At 65.6% G+C, this 12,044-nt stretch overlaps 1 protein-coding gene across 3 annotated transcripts in view; it reads left to right on the plus strand.

Annotated features, from left to right (window-relative positions):
- DNMT3A (DNA methyltransferase 3 alpha) overlaps positions 1 to 12,044 on the plus strand; it is a 46,607-nt gene that overhangs the window by 3,808 nt on the left and 30,755 nt on the right. For 2 of the 3 annotated variants that reach the window (XM_065682037.1, XM_065682039.1), the window contains exons 2-4: positions 2,867 to 3,101; positions 7,553 to 7,654; positions 9,722 to 9,763. In XM_065682037.1, coding sequence (XP_065538109.1) covers positions 3,033 to 3,101; positions 7,553 to 7,654; positions 9,722 to 9,763 — 213 coding nt within the window. In that variant the 5' untranslated portion in view covers positions 2,867 to 3,032. The remainder of the gene's footprint in view (positions 1 to 2,866; positions 3,102 to 7,552; positions 7,655 to 9,721; positions 9,764 to 12,044) is intronic. The other variant, XM_065682038.1, reaches the window with a different exon arrangement.

Genomic DNA, 12,044 nt, shown 5'->3' on the forward strand with positions numbered 1-12,044 from the left:
TTTTTTTTTTCCTTTTTTTTTTTTTTTTTTTTGTCAGTGCTGCGTGTCTCATCCATCCATCGCAGGTAACCTACTTTGCAACGCCTCTGCCGCGCGGCGAGCGTGACTCGCCGGGGCCCTGCCGTGCGGGAGCGGCACGGCGCGGGTTGGGGCTGCCGGTTCCCCCGCTCACTGTCAGCCGTAAGGTCAGCCCGAGCGGTTAAATAGGGAGGCAGGAGGGAACGCGGCGAGTCCCTCCCCGCGCTTCGGCGGCGAACAAGCAAGCGAGCGCCGGACGAGGGTCTGTCCGCGCCGCCGCCGCCGCCGAGGCAACCACATCGGCGAGGGGATGCCCCGGCGCTGCGGGAGGAGGGTGTCGGCGGCCTAGCGCGGGGGCACGGTGCCGCAGCCCCTCGTCCCGTCCCATCGCGCCGCGGCAGGCGAGCCGCAGCCGGGTAAGAGCGCGGGAGGGCAGCGCTGGTACTGACCGGGGGCTACCGTGGTTCCCGCATGTGCCCTCCTGGGATGGCCACGCTCACCCCACGGTGCCGGTGGCGGGGCTGGGGGAGCGGGAGGCAGCCGGTACCGCCGACTTCGCGCTGTCTTTGTTCGGCGGCCGCCGGCCCGGGGCTGCCGCGGGGTTTGTACGCAGCCCAACTATTTTTAGTGCGTTTGGAGACCATGTTTGCTGGAAGCGAATCAAAGCCCGCGAGCTGGCCCTTCGGCAGCGCCAAGCGGGGCGGCTCGGGGCCGCGCGCTAACCAGGCACTGGGGATGCTGGAGCGGGGGGGCTCACCCATCACCCTGGGGCTGCCGGAGGGACCCCAGTGCGGTGGGGCTGGCTTAGGGGGCTGCTGGCGGCCGAGATGTTTTCTGGGGCTGTGGGGACGTGCAGGCAAACAGTGGCAGCGGCAGCAGTGCTGCAGGGCAGGGCAGTGCAGGCAGGACCCTTCGGGCAGCGGGGACACCATGGACATCAGCACCCCACAGTGTCAATAGGCACGCGGAGGGGGGCCCGGGAGAGGGGGGGACACCTTTGCCGCGGAGGTGCCTGGGTGCAGCAGGGGTGTCCCCAGGTGCTTCCTAGCAGCATGCGTCCTCCCGCGCCCGGGGCTTTGCCAAGCCACAGTGCAGTGGTAGCAGGGCTGGGGGCACTGGGGGGCGTGGGCAGGGCCCCTAGCACCCCAAGGAGGCAGGTGGCAGGGAGGGACATGGAGCCTAGGTGCTACGCTGTGCTGTGCCATGCTGTGCCCAGCAGCGTGCTATGGTGCTGGTGGCACAGAACCTGCCAGAGAGGTGCCTGAAGTGGCGGCATGTGGGTGCTCAAGAGTGCTCGGTGCCAGCCCCAGGCATCTCACTAAGGTGCATTACGGTGCTTGGGGTGCTGGTGTGGGGTAGAAGCCAGCAGCGTAGGGGACCAAGTGTGCTGGGCTGGGGACAGAGGGACTCTACAGGTGACAGGCCCTATGTGACAGAGGGCTTGTGAGGACAGTGTCCTGGGATGTGGACAGGGACAGGGCACAAGGCCTCCCCCAGGGAGCTCTCTGAAATGATGAAGCAGAGGGATGGGGAAGCCCTTGCCCTGCTCCCACTAGCTCCTACAGGGCTGGGGGGGGGGGGATGTAGCCTGCACTCCACATCCCCATCCTACACCCTGCACTGTTATCCTGTGCGCAGCACCCACAGCCTGCATCCCCACCCCGCACCTCTCATCCCTTGTTCTGCACCCCCAGGTGTCATCCTGCACCCCTATCCTGCATCTTGTACCTGCACCTCACACTCCCCGCCTGCAGCCCCCAACCCATACCACCATACCACCTGCTGCCTGCACCCCTGCCTCCATCCCTGCCTGCATCCCGCCCCAGCCCTGCCTGCCAGAGGGGCTGTGCTGGGAGAGCTGGGGCAGGGGTGGCCGCGCTCCCGTCCATCTCCCACCCTTGGGCCCCAGCCAAGCACCCTGAGTGCCGGGGGGGGCCATGCAAGCAGTGGTGCTGCTGCAGGGCTGGCGCTCCGCCCCCCCCCCCCCCCCCCCCCCGCCGCCTCGCAGGCGGCCCTGCAGGCAGCCCCCGCTGCAGGCAGCCGTGGGGACGGGAGGAACGTGTCGGATTTGGAGTTTCTGTTCCTAGGAGCGGCGGCCCTGCCCGCCCGGCAGCCCCCCGCCCCGCCGCTGGGAACGGGCTGCGGCTGGAAAGCTCTAGAAACAAATTGCAGCTCCGGTGCCAAAGGCAACAGCAGCCTCGGCCATGGCTAATGCAGGCAGCGTTTGCCATAGCAACAGGTGCTGGGGCTGACGCCTCCTCCGCAGCCCCTGCCTGCACCCTGCACCCACCCCTGCACCCCACAGCCTGCACCCCAACCCCTGCAGAATGCGCCCCACAGCCTGTACCCCACAGCCTGCACCCCGCACTCCACCCCTGCAGAATGCACCCCACAACCTGCACCCCAACCCCTCCAGAAGGCACCCCACAACCTGCACCCCACACCCCACCCCTGCACCCCACCCCCTGCACCCCACACTCTGCCCAGTGCGCCCTGCAGAATGCATCCCACACCATGCACGCCACAGCATGCACCCTGCAGAATGCATCATGCACCGCTGCACTCTGCACCCCACACTGTGCAACTTGCACCCCATATTCTATACCATGGACACCACAGAGTGCACTCTGCACCGCGCACTGGGCACCATAGTGCATCACACACCCCACACTGCGCCCTGCACCCCGCACAGGCCAGGGGTGATGCTGGGGACAAGGGCCTGGCCCAGCCCAGTTGAGTCAAGGTTGTGGCGTGTTAATAATTGCCGGGGGCCAGGGCGCGGTGCAGCAAGCGGGGGGTGCCAGGGCCGGTGCTGCCCCCTCACCCCGGCCCTCTCTGCTTCCCGCAGGGGCAGGAGGATCCAGGCAGGCAGCAGGACGCAGGGGCTGGCGGCGGCAGTGGGCAGCGGCTCCCGGACCCCCTCCTCGGTGCAGAGAGCCGGAGTGCAGCAGCAGCAGGGTCCACTTTGGTGCTGAAGAGGCGCCAGTCCCAGGCGCCCGCCCTCGCTCCCCACCATGCCGTCCAGCGGGACCCTCGATGCCAGCAGCCCCACTCCAAACCGTGAGGCGCTCGACACGCACAAGGTAGGGACTTGCTGCAGCTCTGCCGGCTCTCAGTAGGTGGGGGGCTGCCAGGGGGACTCTGCCTGTGCTGCGGCCGATCCCATTGCTGGCCTTGGCTGCGGTGCCAGGGGCAGCGGTGGGCTCTGGGGGTCTGGCTCGCTCCTGACCAATGCTGTCTGCCATGCAGGAAAAGGGGATGCAGGGTTCTCTCTGCTGTGTGCCAGTCATGCTCCCCCCTTGACGCGGTGGGGAGCGTGGTGCCGGCCATGGGGAGCCCTGAGCCACAGCCAGGATTAGCACGGATTGAGCTATTCTTGGCAGTAGGGGAGCGCAGGGAGGGGATGGGGAAGCAGAGACCTGCTGTCACCTACCAGTGGAAGCCACAGCTGGGGCAAGCCTGTCTGTGGGCTGGGGGTGTCCCCCACATTGGGGCTGCCTCAGCTCTGATGGCTTGGTGGTGATGGGGTGGATGGCGGGTGCATGCCCTGGGCTGCAGGGCAGCAGGAGGGGGACATGGGGTGGGTATAGCCTCACCGCTGCCAGGCTCGAGCCTTTGTGCCAGTCCTGCTCCCGTCATGGGGGTCCCACTTCCTGTGGGGTTCATGGGTCTCTGCACCTGCCCCTGCCTCCCCATGTGCAACACCTGGGCTTGGAGGGAACCCCTCTGATGCTGGATGGCACGCAGTGCATGCTTGCATTCTCATCACCACACCATGTGTGAGGCTTGTGGCTGCAACAGATGGGCCCCAGTCCCCAGCATGTGTTCCCCTGCCTTCCTGGCTGGAGCACAGTTCTATGGGGAGGGATGACCCCAAACCACCCTGCCTGGCACAGGATAGGGTGAGGCTGAGCAGGGGCTGGGACATCCCCAGTGTTGCCAGCATCCCCACCAAACCAGGACATGCTGGGTCAGTGTGGCAGCTCCCAGTGCCGGTAAAGGCATCACTCTTCCCACGGAGAGGAGAAGGGCACAGGGGCAGGGCTTGCCCTGGTCAAGGCGTGGGGAGCAGAGCCAGCGGCCAGCTGGATGCCATCCCACTGCAGGCAGCACGGGGTCAGGGTCATCTGAGTTCCTCCAGGCTGGCTTGGCTGTGGCAGCCACACCGTGCGTCCCGTGCCTGTTCTTCCTGTCCTCCAGCCGTAATTCCTAGCTGCTGGAGGGGCTGAGTGTGTCCATTGGGAAGTGCCCAGCACATTTTTGGCACGGCTGGTGGAGACAAGTGAACCAGAGGTCATTTGGTTGGTCCTGGGCTTCCCCCGTACAGATCACCAGCACCAGGAGTGTGAGCAAGGTGGTGGGGCAGGCCGGGAGGCAGACATGGCAGCCCACCATGTTTTGGTGAGGTTCTATAGGTGTGTGGTGCAGCTGGCTCAAAGACTGGGGCATGAGGCTGTAGTACAGCAGGGGCTGGGGGAAGAGCTGTAGGAGAAACCGATGCCTGTGGTGCAGCCTGGCTCGCCCTCGAAAGCAGGACCCGCCGGTGCTGGTGCTGGTCCCCAGGGTGCCAGCAACCCATGCAAGCTGGCAGTGAGCACGCCACGAGCGCGCCAGCTGAGTGTTGTCCTAGCCTGACCCCACCGGGACACAGCACTGCTTCCCTCGCAGCCACTCACGGAGGTCACCTCTGCCGAAGGGATGCAGGATGTGTGCTGCCTGCAGGGCCAGGAGGACGAGGCCATCCTCAACACCCATGGCACTGTGGGTCGAGCTGGTGCACAGCTTCTGTGCAAGGGCAGCGTCTCTGCACCAACCTTCTCCTGCCCCATCGGGGCAGTGTCCCCCTGCTGAAAGGGCTCCCTGCTCCCACCCCGCTGATGGCCTGGTGCAGCCAGGAGCAGGGACCCGGCACAACAGTCATGGAGCCAGCACTGCGTCATGCAGCAGCTCTTTTCCTCGGCAGTGGTTTCCCTCTGGATTGTTGCTTGGCAGCGGCGCAGGAGCACAGTGCATCAGGGACGTGCCATGCAGCCCCGTGCCTTGCTGAGCCGTGGGGAGAAGGGGAGCGGGTGATATATGGGGACATGACTCAGCTCCAGGCAGCTGCTAGCAGTGAGGGGCTGCAGCAGAGGCAACCCTGTGCTGGGCCGGGGGGAGCAGATCCCCCTCACAGCCCTTTGCACCAGCCCTGCTTGCACTCAGGCTGCATCTCTGCTCCTTGGGCGCCTGCCTTGCTTTTGGGGTACCAGCTGTGCCTGAGGGTGTCCCTGCAGCCCCACTGATGCCCTGGGCCCCATGTCCCCCAGGTTGGTGGTGCCAGGACTGTGCTGAGCCCTGCCATGGGGCTGCCCCCCATTTGCAGCAGTGGGGACAGCTTCTGGGGAGCTTGCCTTGTCCCTGTGCATGCTGCGGGCACCTCCCTGTCTCCACAGTGCGGACCCTCCCGCGGCAGTGGCACCCAGCAGGTGCTCCCTAGCCACATCCTCGCCAGGCTATGGGAGGGCTGGCCATACGGCATTGCCCATGTGCCAGCACCGTGCACTTGATACCCAGACATACGTCCCTTTACATCACCAGGGCCCGGCCAAAGTCAGCGTATAGAATGGGGGAAGGTGGCTGGAGCCATGCATTGGCAGCTGGGGCAGCACAGGGGGCAAAGGGATGGGTGTCAGGGGGCTGACCTCTGCCGTGGCATTGCCAGTGTTAGGAGAGGGGCTGGGCAGCTGCAGCCAAGGGGGCTCTGCTCTGCTCCCCCTGGCTGTAGGCTCTGCTGCATGGTGATGCACAGTGAGCCTGTGGGACCTTGGGAATCCCCCCTGTGGACCTCGCTTGGCTCCTGCGCCAGGATGGAGCTGGAACTGTGATCCTGACGTCGTCCTTGGACCCGTCCCAAAAATTCCCGCCCAGGACTGTGTGGAGAGCTGAGCCCCCCCAGTACTGAGGTACCGCCTCTCTTTGCTAGCCCCTGGTTTCCCAGCCCACAGCGCTGTGCCTGTGGGTGCCAGGGCTGCGCATGGTCCTTGCAGGGCTGGGGATGTGTACTGTCAGTGCTGGGGGGGGGGCTGGGGGCAACCAGCATGTGGCAGTGGGGCTGGGACCAGTGTGGTCCTCATAGGCTGCTATAGCTGCTGGGGACAAACCGGCACATGGCTGCGGTGCAATCCCACATACACAGCCCTGGATGAGGTGGGATGGGCGGCACGGGGCACAGAGGGTACAGGCTGGGTTTGGGTGGGTGGGCTGTGAGAGACCCAGAGGAGCTACTCTGGGGGACCACAACCATGGCATGCTGCAGCTATGGGGCACCACGGCTGCGTCCTGACCATGGCCATGGCCACGTGACCTGACCCATGGGACCTTTAGGCCAGATCCCGGATGTGCTGGCTGCGGCCCAGTGGTGCTGCAGGCAACGCTGCCTGCAACCACCCCAGCCCAGGGGGAAGGGGGGCAGCAGCAGGCAGGAATGCGGCTGGAGCTGGCGCCCGCTGTGGCTGCAAGGCTGCGCGGGTGCAGCTGGATGTCGGCGCTGTCTGGCTGCCAGCCCCATCCCCTCCCCGGCCTCTCCCTCACCAGCCCCCCGCCGGCCTCTCCTCCTTCTCCTGCTCCCCCCTCCGCGGCCTCTTCCTGCCTTGGCTGCTGCTGCCGGGATCTTCTGGGGCTCAGGTGAAACCGGCCCCGCTGCCACCGCGGGACACGCTGGGGGCCCTGCGCAGCCCTCGCCCTGCATGCACGTCCCCCTGCCGTGCCGCGGCGCCAGGCACGGGCCCCCCAAGCGGGAAGCAGGGGCCCCGGTACACCGTGGTCCTTGGGCGGCCGCTGCGGCCCCGGCATGGGGAGCAGGTTCATTTCCTGGGGCTGCATTCCTGCTTCGCCGCCCAGCGCGTGCGCAGTGCCAGCGCCCCAGGCTGGGGCACGGCACCGGGGAGGGGGGACTGGGTGGTGGGGCGCTGGCAGCTGCTCTGGGGCATGAACAGGGGTGCGTGGTCCCCTGAAGTGCCTGAGCTGGGGGTGGCGTGGTGAAGCAGCCAGCTGCCTGCCTGCTCTGAGGGCACCCTGGCTCCTGCTGCATGCCCTTGTCCCCAGGGAGCTGTGCAGCAACCTGCGCTGTGCTGTGCTGTGCCAAGGGGACCATGCAGCCCATTCCACACAGCACAGTGCAGAGGCCCCCAACCCCACGTGTGTAGGGCTCCAGTGGGTTGCAGGAGCAGGCATGTGCTCCCGAGCCAGCTGCGGCACAGGAGCATGGTGCAGGAGGGCTCCCCTGGTGAAGGTGCCCAGTCCCAGGGCAGGTGATGCCGCAGCACAAGCCTGGTGTCAGTCGCCCTTGTAATGGTGCCCTGGAGGCCACTGGCCTGGTGATGCTGGCAGTGCTCTCACCTTGCCAGCCAGACACCTGGCCATGCACGATCCTTTGCGGTGCACCCATGGTGCTGGCGATCCCAGCACCAAGTGGGAGCGAAGCCCTACACAGGACCCCGGGCTGCCCGGCCCTGGGGCTGGCAGCGTAACCGTCCTCTCTGTCTCCGGCTCGCAGGGGGAAGAGGAGCCCGAGGAGAACCAGAGCAAGGAGGAGAAGGAGCCAGGGACGCCCATGAGGAAAGCCGGGCGGCCCGGGCGGAAGCGCAAGCATGCCCAGGTGAGCCAGCGGGCGCCAGGCGCGGGGCCAAGTGGGGGGCAGCAGGGTGTCCTCCCCGCTGGTGGAGGTGCTGCTCTGGTGGGAGACTATGGCTCCCAGTGTGCCAGGGCTCCCGGATGGAGGAGAGCCTGATGCGGTGCAGCGGCAGGAGGGGAGCATGTGTGCCCCTAGCCCCCAAGTGCTGCCCCCTCCCTGCAGCCCCTGGCAAGCCCCCCTGTGCCCAGCAGCAGCAGCGCTGCACTCAGTGTGGCTTTGGTTGAGCAAACACCACCATGTGTTTGCTCCCTGTCTGGGGGGCTGGCACCCCTGATCCCCCCTTGTAGCCCTTCTTCTGGCTGCAGTACCAGCTAGGCACAAGCAGCTGCAGTAACAATGTAGATATGAGTGCACAGAACCGAGCCCCCTCCAGCTTGCCCAGCTCCGCTGGGCTGGTGATGTCCACTCCTAAATGTGCAGGGCTTGGTGAGCTCCTAGCTCACTAGCACAGCCAGCCAGGATCGCGGCCCACCATGTGCCAGAGCAGCTGGAATGGCTTATCCCGTGAGCATGTCATGGGGCCCTGGTGGTGCTGCTGGACGAGGGGTAGGTGCGGGAGAACGCCACATTGCTCACAGGGTGCTGCAGGGTGCTGCAGGGTGCTGGGGTCCTAAGGGCTTTGGGCAGCAGCTGGCTCTGGTGGGGTACCGGGACAGGACACCCAGCGCTGGGGGCTGCTCACAGAGGTGGTGACTTGTTCCTCCCAAGCTGTGGTGTGTCCTGGTGCCAGCTGGGGAGCCATGGTGGCTTCCTCCCTTGGCTGGCCAGATGTCAGACCGCCAGCTGCTGCCGCCACCATGAATTCAGTGTTCAGAGGAGGAGCAGAGGTTCCTCTTGGTGCTGAAGCCCTGCTGAGAAGGGGCACATCACATGGGTGCTGGCAGGGCTCAGGCAGGGGACAAGAGGGCAGAGCTCCCTGGTGCCTTCACTGCTAGAAGGCTACAAAATCTTTCTGCAAAAGTTTCCACCTGCAGAAAGGGTTAATCTTGCACTTGGACATGTCCAGATCCGTGCTGCCTGTCCCAGTCTGCCATCCTGGGGGTTGGGGCAGGGAAGCCAGGCCGGCATTGCCTGGGGATGGGACATGGGGCTGGGAGCCAGCAGGGCGGCCAGGCTCTGAACGCTGGCTGTAAATCCAGTGGGGCGGGAGGTACGTGCTGGGGCGGGGGGAGCCATTTCTGTGGAAGAACAATGCTGGCACGGGAACAAATGGGGAAAGTCTTCAGGAACAGACTGAGCCTGGGAACCAGGAGGTCTCCGGCTATCGGGGCTGGTGGTCCCAGGAGCCCCATCTGGCACAGTGGGTCCGGAGCAGGATAGATGGATGGATGCCGGCAGTGCCACAACACCAGGCACATCCTGGTATCTCCTGCAGAAGAACTGCCTGGTTTATGGCGGGTGCCCATCCTGTGTGCACTTGCTCCATGCTCCCCTCACCTGCCTCATGCATGGCATAGCCAGCCTGGCCAGCACCTCCCACTGCCAAGTGACCGGAGCTGGCAAGTCCCATGGCCCATGGGCAGTGCCAGGAAGCTGGGGAAAGCCCCAGCCGGGTGTGAGCTGCTAAAAATATCCACCCACTGGAGAGCCCGGTAGTGCTGGTGCCCGTGCTGGCAGGAGCAGCCCATGGCTGCGGTGGATCTGGTGCCGAGCATGGGGACCCTGGGGGAACCTTGGGGACCAGCCGTGGGTTCCAAGGGCCCTACTCACAGGGACCCAGCGGGCAGATGTGTTGCAGAAGGGTGCTGAGCCTGAGACAAGGATGTGAGACCTGCTTGGGGATGGAGCATGGTTGCTCAATGTGGAGCTGGCAAGGGGTTGGGGCACCAAGGACCCGTGCTGCTGCTGCCTTCTCTTCCTAACTCATCCATGGGGTGGGGAGCTCAGCCCTGGCACCCCCACCAGCACTGGGTCCCGCAGGGGGCTCTGAGGGGTGCAGAGGACAGGCAGGAGGTGGCAGGGAGGCAGGGGGGGGGGGGGGGGGGGGGGGGCCCTGCCTGGTGGTGGTAACCAGTCCCTCTGTTTTCCCAGGTGTCGGACGTGTTTTGCCCGGGGTGTGATGCTGTCAGCCAGGTGAGCAGGGCTACCCCAGCTCACTGCTCCTGCGGCCTCCCAGATCCCCACACTGAGGGTCTGGCTGGGGACAGGTATCATGGTATCAGTGAGCCATGCCATGCCACGCCAAGCTGTGCTGTTCTGAGCTGTGCTGAGCCATGCCGGGCCATACTTTGCTGTCCTGTGGTGCGCCGTGCTATGCTGAGCTGTGCCATGCCGTTCTGTGCCAAACCATGCTGTGGCTCCAAGACCAGTGGCTCCAGCCAGGCTCAGCAGTGGGGACACCCCCTCTTTCAGTGGGTCTGTGGATGTTGCCATTTACGCAGTGACTCTCCCAGGACCATCTCCATAGTAGAGGGGGCATGAGCCATGTTCTGCCCCATCCTGTGTCTACCCTCCTGGCAGTTCCCCAAGCTTGGGAAGGGGCCCTGTGGGTTTGGACTGGGATCAGCATGCTGTCCAGGGGGTGCAGTGCATTGGGGTTGTCCCCCATCATCCCTCTGCCACACAGCCAGCCTCCACCCCACATTCAAGTCCCCACCGGTGTCGCCCTGGCTGCGAGTGAGGTGGCAGGGCCGGCATGGGGCCGTGCAGCCCGGCGGGCTCCCAGTGGAGCAGCGTCCTTGGCAGGGGCCCAGTGGAGGGGAGGGGAGCGAGAGAAAGGCAGCGCTTGTTCCCAGGGCCTGGCCAGTGCGGAGGAAGCGGGTGGGTGGGCAGGAAGGCAGACCTGCCGCCGGGCCCTCCTCGGGGAAAGGGACGGGTCCCGGGGCAGCCTGGGAGGGGCATGGATATGGGGTGGGTCCCGGCCTCCCCTTCCCCTGTGCGGTGTCCGAGCAGCAGCACTGGGACGTGCCGGCAGCGCAGGGAAACCTGGGGGCCTGGTGAGCCAACGTCTGGTTCTGACCCAGGTAGGAAAGTGGCAGTGGGGCTGGAGCCGGGGCACGGGGTTTGGCTGGTGTGGCTGTTGAAGGGCTGGAGGTGTGAGGGCGCTGGGAGGCTGGTTTTCGGTGGGTGCTGTGCCAAGGCATGACAGCTGTGCTGCCGGGTGGGCTGTGTGTCCCTGTCCCAAACAGCTGTCATGTGAGGGGATGCGGTGCCTGTCGCATCCCAAGGTTAACCCCCCACATTCCCCATATCCCACTGTAACCCGGCGCATCTTCCTGGCATTGGCAGCATGGCAGGGCCTGGGGAGGGAGCTGGGGCTGAGCGGATGCCATGGCAGATGCGTGGTGACACCCGTTTCCTGAACACATGGTGGGCAAGGGTCTGCCATGCTGGTGGGAAGGAGCTGCCAAGAGTGGGGATGGAGAAGGGCCATGGCACCCCTGTGTGGTCTGCTCAGCCATGGGCCTAACATGGGATGGGGATCGTGTGGTCCCAGCAGGGTGGCCCTCCCCAGCCCCAGGGCCAGTGGTGATGGTTAGCCCCACTGTCACTGCCGTGTCCTTGCAGCCCCAAGGGGAGTGCGTGCCACCATGCTCCTGATGCCTGCATGGCCCCCCGAACCTCATCCCGTTGGGGGATTGGGCTGAGCCCCCCGCAGCCGTGCCTCCACCAGCCCCCGCAGCCGCCTAATCCGGAGCACATTGCCGGCCTTCCCGTTTCCTCCCGGGAAGCCCACGCAGCCCCTGCGATTGTTTTCAGCATGGTGTCCAGGATGCGGCCCCAAGCAGGAGGCTGGAACAGAGCTGGGAACGGCAGGGCCCCTTCACAGGCTCAGTGCAGGCTGGGGAGCTGGGGGATGCTGGCGTGCAGGGGACTGGCAGGATGCAGTGGGAAGCATATCCCTTTACACTTGCCATGAGGCCTGCTGAGGGGATGGAGACCCCCAGCTTGTTCCCATGAGGTACATGGGATGGACTCTGCTTGTCCCGTCAGCTACAGCCTCTGGCAGGGAGCACCAGGGTGCGGGACTGTAGCCCTGCTTTGGTTTGCCCCAGGTCTTCCTCCATCCTCTTTATTCCGGGCTGCCGCATCACAGTCCAAGCTAGTTCTGACAGCTCCTCCTGCCCTGAGCCCCCCAGCCGCACCAAACCGGGTGGTTGGGGCACCGGTGGTGCACAGGCGCGGTGAGACACAGGCAGAACGTGTGCCATAGTCACTTCCAGAGCCAGTGTGAGGCACAGGCACAGAGGCACTGGCAGCTCCCTCCCCTCCATCAGCCAGGGACTTTGCTCTCCGGCATCCATCTCACCGACAGTGCCAGCTCCCTCCACTGCAGCTCAGCGTCCCCGCAGCCTGTCGCACCACTGTGGTCGGTGTCCAGGCTTCCCACGGCTGCAGTATCCCATCAGCCGGG

Source organism: Lathamus discolor, chromosome 5 (genome assembly GCF_037157495.1).
Source record: "Lathamus discolor isolate bLatDis1 chromosome 5, bLatDis1.hap1, whole genome shotgun sequence".
Taxonomy (NCBI): Eukaryota; Metazoa; Chordata; class Aves; order Psittaciformes; family Psittacidae; genus Lathamus; species Lathamus discolor.